Genomic DNA, 21,083 nt, shown 5'->3' on the forward strand with positions numbered 1-21,083 from the left:
AGTTCGGAAATCTCGAAATTAGGCAACCGACAAAGTTGACCCCAACCACTCACTTGCCGGTGAAGGTTGGTCAGAAATTGTTTGAATGAATTGGAACCGAAATTTCCAATTATTTACTTCAGATTAAACAAAAAATTATGTAAAGTTGATTCCGATCACAAATCAAACCCCCTAATTCGTTCCCGGCTGTGGTGGGTTTGTTAGGGACATAAAATAAATTTAAAAAAATCAAACTTAGATCAGATTTTAAGATCAGAAAAGAAACCTATATTTTCATTTGTACCTGACACACACGGATTCTAATTAATCTAGATCCACCACAGAATCTTAGGTGAACTCGCACTGTTGCGATCACACTCAGACTATAGTTTTTTGATCCCACGAGCAATTGAGATAATTGATCGCAGTTTGATCCAACAAAGCTCAGGTCGTGTGGACGTATTGAATCTACAACACTCTGTCCTGTGATACTCACGTAGAACATCCACGTGGCTAATCTTTCACTGAATACCGGCGTCCTTCCAGTGGTGAAACTTCTCAGACCAAGACCCTGCAATATACAACAGTTACGCTGTATATGAACTTGAAGGTATAAACTAGATTAGTTTATACGTCCATGATATGAATAACCCCTGTTCCTATCAATGGATGGGTAACGGTGGCCTGGTCCGGGTTTGTCCATTCGGACTCACGCCCCTTTTTACAAATTGCCCTTCATGATTTTAGTAATTTCATGTATCCAAGCTGTAACATGTTACGGTAACATTAAAAAACGAATGTCCTACTAGTATTATTGATTGAATTTGCCGCTAGCGGTCATAAAATCGATTTTGGGCCTGTGACCGAACCTTGAGTTTCAAGACCTTCTGGGGAGGACCCTGGTTGTCATATCTGTGGTGCTCCCTATCCGGAGAAACAGAACATGTTAAAAGTGCCTTTTTCATAATCTAGGATCTTGTATTAATTCCTGGCTACGGGCTTAGTGACCTGGTCCAGTTCCAAAGTCGTGTGGGTTTAAGACTCCCGCGCAGAAGCAATGAGTTCAATAAAATCTGTCATGGGTTGCTTCAATGCTTCAATTCCACAGTTGTTGGGTTTAATTGATTCGGGACCCATTGTACAATTGTGTGGGTGTATTCATATCCTGTTCAACAAGTTCATTGCTTTGATATGATTCAGAACTTGAAACGACAGAAGTTTCATATGGTAGTCGCAAAGTTACCAAAGTATGCCATTTCCAATCCAATTAATCCCAATCTAACTCTACAATTTCTGTTAATTTATGGTTTTTTCCTAAATCTAGTTGTTTATGATGTTACAAGAGTGACAGCTGTTAACACGATATATGAAGTTCATCACGCACTGAGATCATTCCCATCTGGCTTCCGGCTGATGTCACGCGCGCGCGGCGCCAGTCGGACTTCTTTCTCTGAAAACGTAAGTATTATATCGGGGGATATTCCTTGAATTTCTGATAATGATGTGCATATATATATATATATATATATATATATATATATATATATATATATATATATATATATATATGTATGGTGGTCCTATTCTAAAGACATGATATTTCGTCCGTTCGACATTATGTTTTGATAATTTCTTATACATAAGCATAGGTTTTACATTCTGTTCAGTAACCGCCCATTTTCCCAGCACCTAAGCACATAGCTGCAATGGGTCCGTATATTCCCCTCCTTCTGTGTATTTCCTAACACCTGCCAATAGTCTCTTGAAAGTTCGAAGCGTTATGTTCCTAGTGTTTTTGACGCCTTATAAAACGTTACCATTGTGAAACCTAAACAATGTTAACCATTCAGCTTCATTTTACAAACGACAACCGTAAATCGATGTGCAAAACGTCACAGGTCTATGTGTACACGTACAAGCTATTTGGCAAAATAATATTGACAAAGATGTAGAATGGCTTCCTGTGATTATATAATCAGCTCTATTTGAACGTCGAAATGTTATATTGCATTGAATATCATTAGAAGACGTATTGTAATAGTATAGGATGTATGATTATATCAGAAGCGGCAGGCATAAATAGAAATGATAAGTAAATCGGATTATTCGGTCAAAATGGCGGATGTATACCAAATTTTCAAGTCTGATATAAAAGTAAGACCCTGACACGGGGATCCTTGTGGAATGGCGAAGCTATCTACGATCTGTGTAGGGCCGGCGTGAATTTCATCGGCGGCAAAAAGCGGTCAATTGTGTAAACAAATGACTTCAATATTCAAATGTTTTAGAAAATATGTTCGATATTAGGGGCATGCACGTTTCTTGAGATTAGCAATTTATAATAGCATAGCTGTCATATACGCCTCGCGTTCAATATCTGATGGCATGTGTAGGTGACAATTCAATTCAATTCTGTATTGATCCTTATTACATATAAAATTCCGGGATAAAATTCCCAAATTCAATAAAGTTGCATATTTTAGAATAAGAAAATACAACATACAAGACACACGCGTAATTCATACCGAATAACATGAACAAGTTATTTTAAATGACTGTCTACTTCAACCCAGACTCAAGTGGATATCGAGTGACAGCCAAACCGAGCCCGGGGACCGGGCCGGCTGCCACACGATATGCTCCAAAGTCATTATGAAGCAGACATCAGAAGAGCTCTTTCCTCAACCATGGAGGCAATGAATTTGCAGACCAACTTACAGCAAAAGTGAATGAAGTCTGTCGCAAGTTATCAATTATTGACAATTTTCAATAAAAAACTTAAACCAGTACTATACAGTCGAAGACCTGTATCACCTACCCAAATCGCCAAATCTCATAATTCCCCAATTTTTTTAAAATTTCGATTTGCAATTCCACATTAGCTTATCCCAAAAATTCTACATTTTTCGCAGGCGTCAAATAACTTATCAAAATTAATTTTCTTGGTGATAGATTATTACTTTTTGAATTTGTAAACGGCTTTCAATTATAGGCCTATCGTCTATTCCCGGCATTTGAGTGTGGCCATTTTGCTATGTAACATATTTTTCATATTTTGGTTCTTTTGTACATATATCATATATCAAACATGATTGTATGTCTTGCTCATTTTTCTTCATTTTCAGGTTTCATGTGAAGAGGTACATAGACCACCATGTCACTCCCGTATTTGAAGCTAATTAGACGACATCCTATTCGTAATCTACTAGTATATGCGCTTGCTATCATAACGACAGCCACTGTATTCAGTGTTTGGAATCAAACTTGCCAAGAAAACGAAAATCCTCACCAATTTGTGATAAGTGCAACGACTAATTATCAGCCGGAGACGATCGGTGCCCGAAAGCGTGCTGATGTAAGCCCCGCTATGGACGGCTCGCGAGTTGAAGTACCGCCGGATTGCGTTCTTCCACATTTTGTTCTCAATCCACCAGAAATGGCGAACATCTTTCGAAAATTGCCGAAATTCAACTGCGACACCGATGAGAAAGATTGGGTGTACGTGCGGCGCGGTTTCTTCACCATCGACCAATCGGCTGTCCGGAAACACGGTCACCTGACCTGCGATTACACGCCGGTAGTTCGTGGAGCGAACGATTACGCGATCGCCAGCGCTCCGACGATCCGCAATGTGAGAAACGGCACCGCTGTGCAGGCCGACTTCATCGAGGTGACGTGCATCGCCGCAGACGGAACGAAATATCGAAATCTACACCTGGGGATTGCGCACCGACCCGCCATCAAACGACGACCGATCAAACTGCAAAACAATTCTTTAAGCGCGGATATTCTTATGTTCGGTTTCGACTCGGTTTCACGTATGACCTGGACGCGTCAACTGCCTCTCACCTACGAGTATTTAGTGAAAGAATTGGGATCCATCGTTTTGGAAGGTTACAACATCGTCGGCGACGGCACGCCGCAAGCATTGCTGCCGATACTCACCGGTAAAACCGAGCCGGAATTACCCGAAGCAAGACGAGGACGATCGGGCGCAAAGCCAGTCGATGGGCACCCGTGGATATGGAAAGATCTTCAGAAACTCGGCTACGTTACGCAACACGGCGAAGATATGCCGAACATCAACACTTTCACGTATAGGATGTTAGGATTTCAAGAACCACCGACCGATCACTACATGCGTCCGTTTTATTTGAAAATGGATCGTTATAAAAAACAGCGACCGAACTGTTTCGGGTCCCAAGTGCGGTTAAACCTAATGCTGAAATACATGCGCGACCTATACGAAGCCTATCCGCCGAATCGACCGAAATTCTCGTTCCTTTTCAACAACGAGTGCTCGCACGACGACAACGACCCGCTCAGCGGGGCCGACCAGCTCGTTCTCGATTGGCTGAAATCTATGCACCGCGGCGGCCATCTTGATAACACGTTTCTGGTTATTATGAGCGACCACGGCGCACGTTTTACTAAAGTTCGCGAATTCGTCCAGGGCAAATTCGAAGAGAGAAATCCGTTCGTTTCGATACGGCCCCCGCCGTGGCTAGCCGAGAAACACCCGCGCGCGGTCGAGAATCTGCGCACGAATTCTCGCCGACTAACGACGCCTTTCGACCTCCACGCCACATTTCACGATCTCGTCGATTTTCAGAATAGAAAAATCGGTGACGTCGCACAACGTGGGATCAGCTTATTACAAGAAATTCCCAAAAATAGAACCTGTGGATTGGCGCGTATAGAGCCGCATTGGTGTTCATGTCTAAAATGGAAGGAAATTCATCCCGCTGATCCGAGAGTGATCAGAGCTGCCAATACTTTAGTATTACTGATTAATTCGATGACCGAATCTTTCAGAGATCAGTGCGAACAACTACGAGTAACCGAAATCGCGCGCAGCGTCACGTTTTCGCCGAACGAACAGGTATTGAAATTCAAAAAGAGCGCCGATACTGATGGACGCGTCGCTGATTTGACGGACGATACAAAAAACGACGTCGTTTTGTATCAGGTGACGCTGGTAACGAAACCCGGTGACGGCCACTTCGAAGCTACGATCAGATATTCGGTGAAACGCGACGAGTTTTCGGTGAATCGGCGGGAGATCAGCCGCACGAACAGATACGGCGATGGCCCAGCTTGTGTGATGAAGCGATATCCACATTTGAGACCATACTGTTATTGTAAAAAGTTCTGAAAGAAGATTCTAGACCTTGTCGTCCGTCCAGTGATTGTGGGGTTTAATTTGATTTATATGATTCATTCAACAGTTGAATGGGTTTTATTTTATTCTTGTCCACGTTCCAAAACCATGGATCGAATTTTATTCTGGACACAGATCCGCAGTTGTGTATTCGAATCAGGATCAATTTCCACAGTTGTGGATCTAATTGAACTCCATTTCACAATTGTGGGTATAATTTGACTTTAGGCCTCGTTTCATTACTTATTTTGACTCTGGTTAAAGTTTTGCACAGTTGTGTGGGATTCATTTTATTAAAGATCGTGCTCTGACAAATCCGATGCTGGGTCCTATCAGAGTATAGCACTGGAACCGGTTCTATGGACCAGTTTTAACCTCAAATTTCCAGTGCATAGGCTCCGTTTTGTGGTGGTCCTTCAAGGTCCCTTTTGTCGCGATAATTTTCGCTCATTTTTGAAACAAAAGTTGTATATCAGTTAGTGCTACAGTCCCTCGCTTGATAGACATATTGTTTAAACACCATTATAAAGAGAATGAAATGTAGATTCTTGCTGGCGATTCTTGAATTTTTCAAACGCCATAATTGGTAGCCGTAACAATATGAAACCAGAGACTACATACTTAACCGCGCGTCAAAAAGCACGAATTTAATTCATCTTGAAATATCTAATTATAGAGTTCATACAATCAAAGTTGATCCTAGTCTGAAAGAAAACCAACCCACCAGTTTAAGATTAAAGCTAGAGTCAAATTAAACTTACCACAATGTTTAATCATTGTTGGTGGAAACAAGTCGTGCGATGACTATTCAAATACTTACGTAAGCCAACGGTGAATCATAGTGTGGCTCGTAAAATCCTCCAGGTCCGTAGTTGGCTAACTGAAAAAGAACGGTATATTGACTTTTACGAGTACGGTGTACAATGATGACGGGAGCTCGGTCTATTGACTTTTACCGTAACGAATAAGAAGCTGCTTACAGTAAACAGACTAAATCTACCCAGACAAATTAGTTTCTGTCTTGACCACTACCGAGTAGGAAACAGTTTACTCTGGACACAATATTCCTAACCAGGCAAATTAATAACCGTCTTGATCGGTGCCGGGTACCGTAGAGAGCAATTTGTTGAGTGACATGTATAGATAGTTGATCGGTACCGGGTATAGGTAGCAGTTTACCGTAAACAGAATATTTTCAACCAGGCAAATGATTTACAATAGCAGAATATTTCTGGAAATTTCTACTGAGACAAGTGGTGCACCGATCGGTACTGGGGAGTCAACTGTTATTTATACCTGCAGTTGCTCCACGTGGAATTGCAAAGTTCGCCCTGCCCGTGGCAGTCTGATCATTGTACTTAGGCCTGTAATCATCTGAATTCGATTCATCAGTTTGGTTACAAGTGGGCTTCGGTGATAAGAAATCCAAGCTCTGAAAGTATCAGCAGAATTCACTCCAAATATGTTCTACAAGTATATTCGTGTCATATTTTCGTATTTCTGTTTACATTGATAATTCCTCTTGATCACCCCGCGAACTCAAGGAAAGAAACTGACTTTCCTAGCCTGGTCTCTCATAATCATCGCGGTAACTAGTGTTGCCATCATATAGGAGGTCTCCGAGAAGGAAACATTCTTTATAAATTAATTTATTTATTTACTTATTTGTTTGTTCAATCATTTATTCATTAATTTACTCTTCGAAAATTGGCTAAACTGTATAACTGATTACTCATCTCATCATCAATCCAATCCCTTATTGAAAGTTTCCACCAAAATAAAATTGATCTTCAATTAGTACTCCCTATGAGCTTTATGCTCCTTGTATTTACTGATGTAACTGTAAATTTTAGGTAATGTTTCATAGAATAAAAAAGTTTAGAAAAAGGAAACATTCTTGAATCACCATGATATTTTTGCGAACATTTTGTCTACTCGTGCAGTGATATAAACAGACCATAGTAACACAGGGTCAATGTTTCACAGAACGACTTGACATTTCATATTGTATCTTGACTGATGATATTCTGATATTCAATTTTTTACTCATCAAATTTGTATGATATGCATCATTTTGATAATGACAAATCGACAGGCGGCTTAATACGTATTGCACAAAATGTTAAATTCTAACGTTATTACTCCTTTCGCTAAACATCAGTTTTCGGTTGGAGCTACCCCTCAAATAAAAAAGTCTTCGACTGGAAGGGGTCACAGCTCAACAACTGGAACCAGTCTTCGCCAATTCCACGCTCTCGGGATGTGATACGTGTACTTTATTTTGGGAGATGGTTCCGAATTTCTAGGACACAGTCACATGGTCAAACGCGTCTCAGTAAAAACCAGTTCGTTTTAAACGTTTGAACCTCAGAGTTGAATCTTAACTCACAGCTGTGGAACTGTGGAACTGGAAATCTCTTAACAGACGATTTAAGCGAGACGTGAGTTCAGCTACAATCAATACGTAATATACAAGATTTGAATTATGAGTTTAACCATGGACGTATATACTAGATTATACGTCTCCATGGTTAAACTAAGCAATGCAAATGTACGTGGTTCAGGCTGCGCGAGGTATTTAACTTACACGTCCGAGTGCCGCTCAAAGCTCTCCCCTCCATCAGCTTTCGTCCCGACTTTGCCAGTTTTCATCTAAAATTCATGAATTCGGTCCAGATTTATTACAAGAGAAATTGGCTTGAATGGTTGATCCGAGGATAAAATATCGATCTTGGATAAACTCGGGCCAGTTATCTAGACCGGTGTTACATTTCAGGCCGGCAATTGATAGACCTAATAATTCCATAAAATAATTTTTTGGGGCAAGGATCGGGCTAAGATGTTTGATGGGCGGATAATTTGGGAAATCGTTAAATTCCCCGACATGAGGAGTGGTCTATCATATGCGTCGGTTAGAAAATGAATATGAGACTCGAATGAATCTCAACCAATCTTTTAGACAACATGAAAAACCGTTTAAACGTTACAAGAAACGTATTTTTTTGAAACATTTAAAACGTATGAAAATGAACGTTAATTGGGTTGTCAGCATTACGGCAATGAATAGCTTGTGTCAACGTTTGTGTCATGAAATGCGTAAAAAGGCTAAATTTTGCCTAAGCCTGGACCAGGCAGTTTAATCACGACCAGAATCACCAGAAGTTGGCACTTGTAAAATGATACGTAGAGGCATTTATACATTTATACAATTCATTTTCAGTACAAGAGCAACCAGCATAATTATTGCCACCACATATAATTGAAGCTTGAAAGCTTCTGAAGGCCGATCTTTAAAAAAAAGCAAAAGATAAGCACTCATTTTAGGTAGTTCATTGAAATTCATTCAAAGCAAGCAGTTTAAAGTCTTTTCAAGACTCGCTGGCAACCCTGACAACGAAAAAGTTGTATTAACGTGTTGAAAAGCAGTCCGGTGTAGTTGATACGTACGAAAGGTTTACCCAGCGCTTGCACACGCGTGATTTCCGAATCGGACACGACTTTGTGGTATATTTTGATGACTGGGTCCCAGTTCGCGTATTCTACCAGTGAACGGATGTAAGGTATACTAGTTTTCTCGTAACGACAAAACAACGTATTCGAAATCTCCACATTCTGGAAACAAGATGATTTCACAGAAATTCATACGAAAAAAGATCGATCGTAGAAAATAGTTCTTATGTTAAGCCTAGCGCACATTGAAAGACGTAAACAGAAGGCAGAAACGCTTCCGTGCTTGTTTCGTTACTGCATGTGGTGCACCGGATCAAGGAACACGGTTTCCCGAGACTCAACAACGCGCTGGAGAAAAGCCAGAAAAGGAATTTTCCTGGTACTGATAATGGACACTTTCAGACTTTGTGAAGCTCTAGCGAGAAGCGAGACCCCAAAGTGTCTCACACCCAGTAAAACTAAAAGAAATTAGAACGACACGCTGAACTGAATGAAAAAGTATTGGGCCTTACTTGGTTGCCAACGAATGAAGTAGCTCGGCACAGTTCACCGTAAGTTTGCACGATACGGTAAAGTTTAGCAAGTTTCGGGTGTGTGACGCAAACTCCTCGGTTGAATTGACTTTTGAAATTCTCTATCAATTGTTCAATTTCGGTCTTGTTCGAATCTGCAATATAAACAATGCCACATTTCATATATATGGATACTGGCACTCCCCAAATGGTGCAAAATAACACGTGAGTTTTTTTCGGTTCACTGAAATTTTCACTGAAAATTCATTAACTAAAAAAAATTGTTGACTCTTCGAATTTGAATGATATTTAAAAGGAAATTGAAGCGCGGTAAACTAGCGAGCCTTGCGGATTATCGCTGAGTCCTCGTTAGCCACTGTACCGTTGCCGTATCCCATGAAAGTATTAAAGAACATCTTGGGTTTTGGGATACAATCTTATCAAAGTATCCATATAAAGTGCGAGGTCGTTCTGGGCTGCAGGTGTTCTTAAGGAAACCATCTCTGGATAACAAGCAAAAATTGAATGATGGCATCAACCTTGCTGACAGCAGTAAACCCACGACCCAGCGTCAGGTTTTATAGACCAGTTTTCGGTTAAATCCAGTGCAAGTCTTTGAGTCGTGTTTCAATGAACCAAGGTATTTGATGAATTCGTTTGACAGGCAACGTGTTTATCAGGTGAATCCCTGGTTAGAATGAAAGCCAGTCTATAAAATTGAATCACGTAGGTAAACTTATGGAATTCCCAAGGGCCATACGATTTACGAGTTACGATTTACGAATTACGAGTTACGTTTTACGAATTACTAATACATTTCCTTCAATAAGTAACGATTTGCGACTTACGTTTTACGACTTACGTTTTACGAATTACGAGTTAGTTATTTGGCGTTTCGGTTCAATTTATCGCGAGAGTTCAAGGACAAGTGAATTATGAAAAATACCATTGACAGGAGCTTTCATGAGCACTGTATGTGATGGGTGTAATTTTTTTTTAAATCTTAAAGTAGGGATTGTCCCCGTTATTTATTTATTTGGTTTGTAAATTTCGTTTGATTTTTCGATTGAGTTTCCCTTACAGACCCACCACACCTGCCGGGAGCGAAACAGGGGTTTGATTTTGAAATCGGAAATCGAAGTACAGATATAGTTGTGTGATCGGCGGTCGAGTTAACAGAATATTTTTAAATCGAAGTACACAATTGGAAATTCGGTTCCGGTTCTATGCGTATTGATAGACCGTCAGTAAGAAAGCGGCACTAACACGTGAATACATGTTTGTACACTTACATATATACAGTCTTGATCGGGTTTTATTTACATTGTCACGATTATGTTTTTGGTAGTCTTTAATGAGACTGATGTCAAGAGGCAACTTTCCAGTCACCATTGGGCGTAGATAGACTGAGCTTGCTATCCTAAGGCTAAAAATGGAGGCTTTTAGCCGAATTTTAATTTTGTAACGATGATAGATGGCTGTATGCAGCCCAAACGTCGATCATGGTGTCTTTAGAAATAAATACATTTCTAAATTGTTGAAAACATAAAAAGACTTTGTTCTAGGGACCGTGATCCTGATTTTCAAATTATATCACAGCCCCGTGTGTTCCGTGAAGTGGCTTTTAAAATCATTTCCAGCTAAGATAGTCTATTGAAATAAAGATCGTCCATTATCGTGCAGTGAGTAATTTATTTTTGTCAACATTTGATAGATTTTGACGCCGTAGCGACCGGCAGCTGGTCACCGCGCAGGATTTCTGCCATAATCTCACTATCTACGATAGATACTCTTAATAAACCATTTTACAGTTGCTAGCCGCCATTTTGTTAGGGTACTTTTGTCCTGTATTGTTGGGTCATTAGTTTCTCCTTTTTAAAAACTATTTGTGATGCGTGTTTTATCATATCTCATCTGTCCCTCGATAGATTTTGACAGTTTTTACAACATTTAAACCGTGTGAATCTCTAGTTTTTATTTATGCAACGATCATTTCTCAAATTTGCAACAATGCTACATGAGAGCGATATAGAAATCGGTGGTCAGTTTTTGTCGCGCGCGCATAAAAATCCAGGGTACTGAAATTTGAAGTTATATTATTTTCAGAAATTATTTTCTTAAAAATCCAAACATTTCAAGAACTGTGCGCATAAACGTGCAAATACATGCATAGAAAACAGCGCCAAAACTCGGAATGACAATACACGCGCTGCAGTTAAAGAGCCATAGAATTAAAACTAAGCAAGATATCTTAAAATTTTAAAGTTCACTTGAAAGGGGGGCATTTATGCGCACAGTTCTTGAAATGTTTGGATTTCTTAGAAAGTTTTTTTCTGAAAATAATGAACTTCAAAGTTCAGTACCATGGATTTTTATGCGCGCGGCAAAAACTGACCACCGATTTTTATATCGCTCTCATGTCGCATTGTTGCAAATCTGAAAAGTGATCGTTGCATAAATAAAAACTAGAGATTCACACGGTTTAAATGTTGCTAAAACTGTCGAAATCCATCCAGGGACAGATGGGATATGATAAAACACGCATCACAAATAGTTTCTTAAAAGGAGAAAATAATGACCCAACAATACAGGATAAAAGTACCCTAACAAAATGGCGGCTAGCAACTGTAAAATGATTTATTATTATTCTGTTTGAAATGACAATTCGACTTCATTTCGAAACCCGTTCTTTGAATAATCGCGCTTCGGATATCTGAAGCCAATTTGTGAAAAACGTGTAGTCGAAAATCGTAAGTCGTAACGTATTGTTGGAAATGTATAAACGTAACTCGTAAGTCGTAAAACGTAATTCGTGTAAGTCGTATGGCCCTTGAAAGAATTCCGTATAAACCAATATGTGTGTGTGGTACTACATAACCTCGGGTTAAAGTTAAACCGGCACAGATGCACACGAGAGTGCTGTGAGTGTGAATTAATGTGAAGTAATACATGATACCTTCTGATCGAAACATCTGCTGTCAATTTGAAATGAGACATCTGATGATAGCTTATCATCATTATTGATTTGAATTGGATAGTCGCTCAAAAGTAGTTGGTCGTATGGAAGGGGATATAGCTCAGTGGTAGAGCATTCGACTGCAGATCGAGAGGTCCCTGGTTCAAGTCCGGGTGTCCCCTGCTTTTTTATGGTTGCACCGCCAGAAGTGCGGGGTTCACCTGATTTATTTTTGTTAGTCTTTCAATATATACGAGACAAGCAACTTCTATTATGACGGTTTGATCACTGTGGTGAGATCACGTTTATTACAAATATGTCAAAAATGTCAAAACTGTTTACTGGGTGAGAGTGGACATAGTCCAGTGACAGCATTTTGGCTGTCCCCTATATGATTTTTGTTGCGATATTCAGATTATTGTATATCAGTTTACTTCTAGTTTCAACAAAGCAAGTTCGTTTAGTTGGTCATGAACCTTGGTTCTACGTGTATAGCACAAGTGAGATCACCGTGGCCACTGAAAATAACGACCGTGGATCTTTGCAAATAGCTTAAAAATGTCAAAGCTATTTATATACCTTACGAAAAAGCATAAAGTTCATTGGTAGAGCATTCGACAGCAGATCGAGAGGTCCCTGGTTCAAACCCGGGTGTCCCCTATATTGTTTTGGTTGCCGTTTCGTCAGTTTTTACCAATACAACTTGGAGAGTATGTTTAGAAATTTCTTGTTTTTGGAGTTTCTCAGATTCAGATGTTACTAATGAAAACAGATTTATAAATATCCATTCCTAAATTCCAAGCCGTTTCACAAGAGTCGCTCGTGGTTACCTGATGCTTCCTTTACACCCCTTTTATTAAAAAAAAAAAACGCAAAAAATTAACTTCACGAAAACGCCTTATGCCATTTTCGATAAAAACAAGACTATTTTCACACGCTGAACTCGGTATGGTTTCACTTACAGGTGTCCTTGACCGTTAGAATGACGTCATGCGCTTCATACGGGTCGCCTTTCTGTGTGGAAATAGATATTTTCATATTAGATAAATGAGGAAATGCACGAAAATAGAAAAAAAAACGATTGTAAAAACCCGAAAAAATAAACAAGGATTGCTGGATGTCCAATAAACTGCAGGGATGTCTGACAAAACATAATGAAAATTTTTATGTGTCACTTCCCCCGAGAGATATTCAAAAGCTACGTACCGGTACTTCATTTTGAGGAGGCCAAATGATATACATTCGGTGGCTTATGAAACTTAATTGCTTTTCGAAAACCGATTTGAAAATTCTTCTCATCAAATTGGGAGTCTATTCAACAAATTCACAAGTATCTGGATCTACCTTTGAACATTTGACATTAAGGTCACGCAAAGACATACCCTTGTTTCTCATCAGCTCTTTTTGGAAAGGTGGTGAGGGCTGCGGGTTATTATTTTCACCTTCCTTTTTGAAAAAAGAGGGAAATAAAAAGCCTTACTCTATATTCCGAAAGTGACGCGGGCGACTATTTTTCTTTTTTCCGAATGGGGGAAATATAGGCGCCAACGACCTCAAATCAGGATGGAAATGCTTACCTGCCACAGTACCGATTGAGTGGCGACCGTGGGCAAAACATAAAAAGGTGTGATCAGGTTGTTTATGGGGGATGTATGCGTTAGTTTTTTTACATAAAAAAGAAACGAAAACAGATTACTGCATCCGGGATGTGAAATTGTATTTTATTTTTTACTGACCAACTATTTTGACCCGCGCGAAGAATGAAGCTGATTGGAATTTTGTTTGCAGGGCCAAACGTTGAATTCGGCTTTGTTATTTCAACAAAAAAGACAATATTTTAAAATTTCTTTCATTCTTGTTTCGTCTTATTCTACCTCCTTAGATACGAGATAATCTTTCGGATAAATCTTTTTTATCACGTAGTTGCTTGATATTTTCTATTTCCCCTTCTAGAAAAAATTGAATTTTTCAGACAGAACCCTACATACCGCGTTTAACCATTTCGCAAGCACGATATTGGTGACGTCACTTTCCTCCGGGTTTGTCAAGTTCTTAAGTTCCACCCACTTCCGGGCCCAGCGTTCCGCATCCACTTGGCCGGTTAGATGGTTGTTTACGGCAAAATCAGCAATTAAATAGATGTCTTCGGTCGTCAGAGGTTTGACGCTAACGCCATCTATTAACTGACCACGTAACAATTGATCTATGGATATGTGGTAGACGCGTTCGGTTTGGAACACGGCATTCTGGGCGCCATTGAAATCCCTCTCGTTCATCCAATATTTACCGGAGACAGCTTGAATAGATTTTTCTATAAAACCTAAATGGAAATACATTCAACAAGAAAACGAACTCGAAAGTTCATTGACGAAGAAAAATAGCACGCACGCACGCACGTGTATTATTGCAAATGAATAATAAGTTATAACATTGAGTTCCAATAAAGTTAGTTGAATTGACCAGGCTAAATATTGATGAAGTATTGCACATCCAGTAAAAATTCACTATCAAAAAGACATGAAAATTCATTAGATATTAACTCCTGAGATATATCTAATTACAGAATTAACGCCAAAATTGTTATTGACGTTATCAGCGATTCGCTGTGATAGTCAAGGATCTCTAATGATGAATGTATGAATGATACATAGGGCCTAACTTTAGGGCTTTCTGATCGTTAGGTCAGTGATTATTTTGGAACTCAATTGAATAAGACGTAATCGTCTTCACTGTCTAAGGCAGTATTTAGCAACATATTTCCATTCGATCCGTCAAGATCATCAATTAAATTAGTCTGGCAAAGAGATGGAGTTTTGCAAATTTTTTCAAAAGTAGCTTGAATTGAGAGTTTAAACTAAACTTTAAGGGTTTCGCATATAACGCTGACTTAGCGCTTCTGTTTTCGAAAGAGTCGTCATCCGAAAATACTGTTCGAGGCTGAATGAATTTTTCACCAGTTATTATATAACGAGTTATGCATAGAATAACGACATTCATTTAACTCAAGAGAACATAGATGGTCATCACTTCTGTCCCACTCAAATTGACCCCCATGAAACCCGGCCTTCGAAACAATTAAAAACACTTGACAATAAAAAAGTCACTCAGAAAGCCATAGTATGGTGGCATCTGGCGGCAGATTTGATAACCTTGAGGTTTTTCACAATGGAGACAAAATGGCGGTCCCCGTGAAAAGTACATGAATATGATATGTGTTTAGTAATCCAGCCACATTATGGAGCAGATAAGTGGTGACAGTTTGTTGTTGTCACATATTATCTATAGTATTGGTAGCACACGTAGGTTTTGTCACTGTGATAAATGATGAAGATGGTTCTAAAGACAGGCGTGTTATTCAGCGTGGGTCATATTGTGTCCCTATGGTGATCCTCATATGATATTCAGAATACTATTTAGAGGGAAATTGTATATATATTTGCTGTTTATGTATTACTGATCAAAGATCCATAATATTGACCTAATTTTCCTTTCGTTTTCATGTTTTCAGTATGTTACTGGACATAGGCCACCTTCACCACGATGTCCAAAAGCAAATAAGGATGTGCAATCTGATAATGCCGACTAGCCAATGTAGTTACAAGGACATGAATGATGTGCTTTGTATATAATCGATAAAACCAAAAAAAACATATGACAAGAGTTCAAGGATGAACTTAGTTTCACGAAGAAACGGCCCCGTCGCCATGAGTACCTTATGATTGAATTCTACAATGCCTATTGGTATTACGAAAACTGTTGAGATGCTGAATGTGCTCATTTTGTGATATTTTGAAATTTGGCAACTCTATTTGGTAACTAATTTTTGTGTGGTTACGATCGGTCTTGGGGTTTTCTTGGATTCATTTAAGCATTCTGGATATTTTTCACGGCTAATACTATACATGTATATATCTATATACATATTTATGTATGGCGTAATTAAGGGGCTGTTCCAGCATTAAGAACCACTTTTTGAGGGGTAATGTTTGTGGGGCTGTTGTGGGGCTAACGACTTTCTTGAAATCTTGAAGTGCGGATATTGTTATGCCTCAGGCATAGAGAGACTACTCCAACCCCGATGTAAACAATTCTTTTTTTCCTTTTTTCTTTTATCTTAAAATAGGGATTGTCTCTGTTATTCATTTGGTTGGTAAATGACGTTTGATTTTTTGATTGAGTGTCCCTTACTGACCAAACCTTCGATGTGTTACGATCCCCTAATAACTACGGTAGTTAATCAATGTTATGATTAAGGAACTCTTTACGATATATACGACACATATCATTAAGGTTTCTGATCGTCATTCGATTAAGCTGAAAGCCCTATTGTGATTTCCTTAGTTATTTTTATTACACATTCTACTGTTTTTGACACTTTTAACTTGAAGTGTATGATCCGCCGTAGTTGAGTAACGCTTGTAACAGTTTCAATCGCATTTGAAACTTTTACAGCCCCAAATAATCTTGCTGTTTTTCTACCGAAGTTCAAGTCTCTATCAATTGATAAAAAAACTATTACAAATAAGACCTTATTACTATTTGTGAGGATTTCTTATTACGTGTGAAATCAATTTACCAAATGTGAGGAGACAATCAGTGCAAACAGTACGACACTATTCTCTTATGAACTTTGAAATTGAAATCTGAGGATTGTGTCCGTTTAAATGTTGGATTTTGCTGGATTCATTTTTAGACGCTTACAAGAAATAGGCAATTTCATTATAAACGCACGTGCAAATTGGTATTCAGCTCACCCAGAGTAAAGCATTATTTCTGGGGAGCTTTTCGGTTGTTACCACGAGTTGAGGCTGATGAGTTCTATAAATTTCTGTCAAGTTCTTCTACCTTTAACTCTAATGATTACATCCAATTTGTGTTAGTATTTCAGTTCCCAACAATATATGCTAGGTCAAATCAATCCAAATGAGAACATTGAACTACTTGAGAATTTTCAATTTTTGTCTGAAAACAATATCATTCATCATATCAAGTTCGAATCGCATTACGACTAAATATTTCCTCCACTGAAATGACAATATGAGAGAGCTGCTGCCATTCTTTTCGAATCCTGTCAATTCGAATGAATTATATTGAAGTGTCAGTTCGAACGCTGCGAGTTATTTTCGGGATGACGTACTTTAATATTGGCACCAGTTATCATATCAGGTTCTTATTCCAAAAATAAAGGGCCGTGCTGGTCATTAATATGGGTAGGCCCCCTCCCTAAAATCTTTAGACGAAAGTTTTGCTCCTACAACAAAGCTCGTTGGCCGTAATATGCAGAATGATGGTTGCAGTTGCGTTTAGTAGCACTTGACTGGACGCTTGCACTGATGTATGGTTTGACCGGGTAACTGGAGGGATTTCGATGAAAATCGAGACAAGTGTAGCTGATTAACAACCAATGACCTTCACAGTAAGGTCATAGCCTTGCCACAGGGTCGTAAATCTTTAAAAGTTTTATTTCGGCTACGGCTTTTCATGCGCAATTCAGTAGTTTTCTATAAATCATAAAACTAGGTACATAGATTGTGTCATTAATTACTATCGTAAGTTGACGAATAATGGTAGTTTATAAGCAATGAAATACTATTGCATATTTGATGACGTCATAGGCTGATTTGTGGATGCCACGGCGGTTTTTCTTACCCTCTATGTGCTTGAACGATTCTCGTCGTTTGGGTCTCTGGTGGTAAACGGGTACCGTGTTACTCTCGAGAGCCCAGCATTCGTCTCCATCTTCATCTTCCCCGTCATCATCAACGTAACCCGCCTTTTCGTTCTCATCATTCTCGCGTTCGAGTGCAGCGTACAGGTCATCGAGCTTGTACGGCCATACGGACGATAAACGCTTAGCCAGGTGAAATAGATTTATAGGGTTTTCCACGTAGCTTACCGCTGACAGGGCGGCCGTATTTTCAACACGAGTTTCCCTGATAAATCTGCATAAACGAAAAATGATCGCTGATTAACTTAAAAGTTTAGTTTGCTGGGATCAGTACGCATAGTGAAACATCTTTAATTGAAAATGAATTGCAAGCACACTGTAAAAAACTCAGACGTTCCTAATTGAAAAAAGACTGTAAAACACCAAACAGTAGAAATTTCATCAGTATGCTTTCAAAAAAACGTAAAATGTGTTCAGTATTTTTCCCGAGACATATTCTATTGAAAATGAACTACAAACGACAGGCATTTTATATTTTATCAGCGTTCCTTTAGATTCATCCGTCGGTTTTGGTTACTTCACAGCTGAATATTTTGAAAGGAATAAAGGATTAAAGAACTTACTCTTCGAACAGTTTCAATTCGGGGACCACTTCAGCCGTAATCGTGTCGATTTTAACCCAGATGTCCTCCCAGAAGTGGATCAATTTACTCTCGGAGTAGAGCGACTGTTGAGCGCAGGTAACAGAAGAGAAACAGGCGGTCGTAAACCCCACCTGGACGACCGCTAATACTAGACAAACAGAGCAAGTCAACATCATTATTTCGGTATCCAGTTCCGTTGAATTGGTCAAAATCTTCGAATTAGTCCAATAGAACTCGATAAATCCCAAAATCCAGTGAAATGAAAATTAATTGATCGGCAGCAACAGCAGCTGTCTTACAGCCGTCACTGGCTAAAACTGAATAACAGGACCACAGTTACCTCCTGGTCTGAACCAGACCTGGAATTGGAATGACCTGAACCCGCAATTGAAGAAACTTCGCAACTTCTGGAGCTGGTTTCTGATACAAATTACCCACACCACTGTGGAACTTAATCCAGAGTCAAATTAAACCCACGCCTGTTGAAGTTCAGAGACAAACGAAGTCCACACGAATGTAAACTAAATCCGAAGTATAGTTTCGAATGAAAAAATATATGCTTTCTGTCCGTGCTGTTGCCGAATCAATTAGCTTAGGTTGTGGGATTATTCCAGATCTAAAATGCGTGTTATTGCCACGTAGAGACAGCTGTGCTGATTTATGATTTTTACTCGCTGCAGGGAATAAAGATAACTAAAATTGTATTAAATGGCTACGTGGAATTGCGCGTTGCCTAAAAGTGGCCTAGAAAGCTCATAAGCATATTCATTTGAATATGCAGTAACATTTTGTCTGTCGGCGCACAGACTGCTATCTCCAGAAAAACATCATTTAGAATAAAATCCGTCAGATCTTGTAATAAATAAAGGATTTGTCGCAATATTTCATACATAATTTTACTGACTGGTAATAATCTGCGATTAGCGCGTTTTGTACTGGTTGGAAACGCTTGGAAGATACAGTTCATTTGTGAACATGGAATCGGAGTGCCGTGTCAAATAAAGACTTAGTTAAAGTCTCATGAGCTAAGATCACACAATACTAATGGAAATGTTAAGAAGCCGTTCTGTAAACTTCTCTGTCTAAAATGAAATATACTCACAACTGCGGAACTGTTGGAGGCACCATGAAAAGACAAATATTTCTTTTTTGCAACGGCGATTTTTGTCATAACACGTAATGTGACCAAAATCGCTATCTTATATCGAATTTCGGAATACCTGCATAATAATGCATTTCTAGTTGACAAAAACAAGCTTTTTCTTCGTTCCGAAAATCTTGTTCAGATCTTTTCTTTAGAAGAAAAGGATCAAATACATTCGAAAAATGGAAGAAATCAGTTTCATTAATAATATCCCAAAAGAAAATGGCTCTCACCTAATGTGGCTGTGGTGTTTGTATGCTTGTGATAGGACCAATGATAAACGTAGCAACAGCGGATGGCCTTAGTTGCTCTATATCATCAGACCGAATCTGCTGTTCCTGGGGAAGATACTTCAGTCGAAAGAATTGGAGAATCTGGGGAATCCCAGGGAATTATTGGATCGATGACATTCTATTTTCTACATTATGAATCTGTTTGTGAAAACATCAATGAGAAGAAATATCAGCCAGAGATACGTAGGCCTATATACGTGATGTCACACACGCAATTGAGAGTGCCTCAGAAACAATATATCAATTCATAGCTGTAGGTGAATAAGATAAGAGACATCGCTTCGTTCTAGATTTCGTCGACAGTTGGATAAGCAGTTTCCATGTTCATAATCTGCATCGATTATTTTGGACGTTTTTTTTGCACGAGTTTTACCTCGTTAATGATTACGATAAACATTATTCATGCAGCTTCAGGTATTCTATATTTTAAACAGTTCAAATGCGCTCTCTTCTATAGCGAATGCATTGTCTGAATAGGATGGAGTGAGATATGTCGCTAACTCTTCTTTTTTTTGATCTTACAATAGGGATTGTCCCGTTATTTATTTGGCTGGTGAATTTCGTTTGATTTTTCGATTGAGTGTCCCTTACAGACCCACCACACCTGTCGGGAGCGAATCCGTTGATTGTTAGCGGGACACAGATCCCGAGGTTGGCGGAGTGCACTCTCCAACAGTAAACTGGGGTTCACAAAGTGTATTCTGCCAAAAGCTAAATGCAGGTTTCAAAAACAATTAATTCACAAAACAAGAAGTGCCTCCTCAGTAACTGACTTATGTGTGATATAACGTAAGTACCTTAGCAAGAAGTTTGCAATCGGTGAATGAGACTTATCTTGAGACGAGACAGCAAAATGATTTGATTTCAGTCGTTCATTTATTGGGGCAAATGAACAATCGTGCCATTAAACAATTTTGAATCAAAATTCTTTTTTTTATCGAATTATTATTGATATTATGTCGACAAAATTGAATCCACAGTTCTACCTCTTTTGATTCTCAATTCTAAATTCGACTCGGTTACAAAGAAATTACGCTTAAACGCTATATTTTCAAGAGGTTTGAGTTGATGATGTAATTGGCGAGGTGTCTAAGGAGTTTCTGATATTAGTAACGGCGATTTTGACTCGATAAATTCGCAACGTTCATCAGCCCGTTAAAGCGTTCTACTGCTCGAAGACGAAGATGATTAACATTAACTCGTGTGGTAGACAAGTTTGTCAATGTGTCTGATCATTCATATGGCGAGATATTGATTTATTATTTGTTAATTCGAG

The 21,083-nt window shown here is 39.0% G+C and overlaps 2 protein-coding genes and 1 non-coding gene across 3 annotated transcripts in view; 2 read left to right on the top strand and 1 right to left on the bottom strand.

The window, feature by feature from the left end:
• The window catches only part of LOC141911038 (prolyl 4-hydroxylase subunit alpha-3-like), a 33,882-nt gene extending 14,930 nt beyond the window's left edge, over positions 1–18,952 (bottom strand). The window contains exons 1-10 of the mRNA XM_074801987.1: positions 18,350–18,952; positions 17,708–18,000; positions 14,047–14,378; positions 13,021–13,072; positions 9,103–9,257; positions 8,588–8,752; positions 7,728–7,792; positions 6,437–6,572; positions 5,961–6,020; positions 476–550 (exon numbers count right to left, since the gene is read on the bottom strand). Of these exons, the coding sequence (XP_074658088.1) occupies positions 476–550; positions 5,961–6,020; positions 6,437–6,572; positions 7,728–7,792; positions 8,588–8,752; positions 9,103–9,257; positions 13,021–13,072; positions 14,047–14,378; positions 17,708–18,000; positions 18,350–18,546 (1,530 nt within the window). The 5' untranslated portion in view covers positions 18,547–18,952. The remainder of the gene's footprint in view (positions 1–475; positions 551–5,960; positions 6,021–6,436; positions 6,573–7,727; positions 7,793–8,587; positions 8,753–9,102; positions 9,258–13,020; positions 13,073–14,046; positions 14,379–17,707; positions 18,001–18,349) is intronic.
• Positions 3,347–5,134, top strand: LOC141911152 (uncharacterized). Its single transcript, XM_074802125.1, has one exon. It carries the CDS (start codon positions 3,347–3,349, stop codon positions 5,132–5,134), a length of 1,788 nt encoding a protein of 595 aa, XP_074658226.1.
• Trnac-gca (transfer RNA cysteine (anticodon GCA)) lies at positions 12,169–12,240 on the top strand. Its single transcript has one exon. It is a non-coding gene; the product is annotated as a tRNA-Cys (tRNA).
• Positions 18,953–21,083: the final 2,131 nt, after the last annotated feature.

Source organism: Tubulanus polymorphus, chromosome 9, assembly GCF_964204645.1.
Source record: "Tubulanus polymorphus chromosome 9, tnTubPoly1.2, whole genome shotgun sequence".
In the NCBI taxonomy this organism is placed as follows: Eukaryota; Metazoa; Nemertea; class Palaeonemertea; order Tubulaniformes; family Tubulanidae; genus Tubulanus; species Tubulanus polymorphus.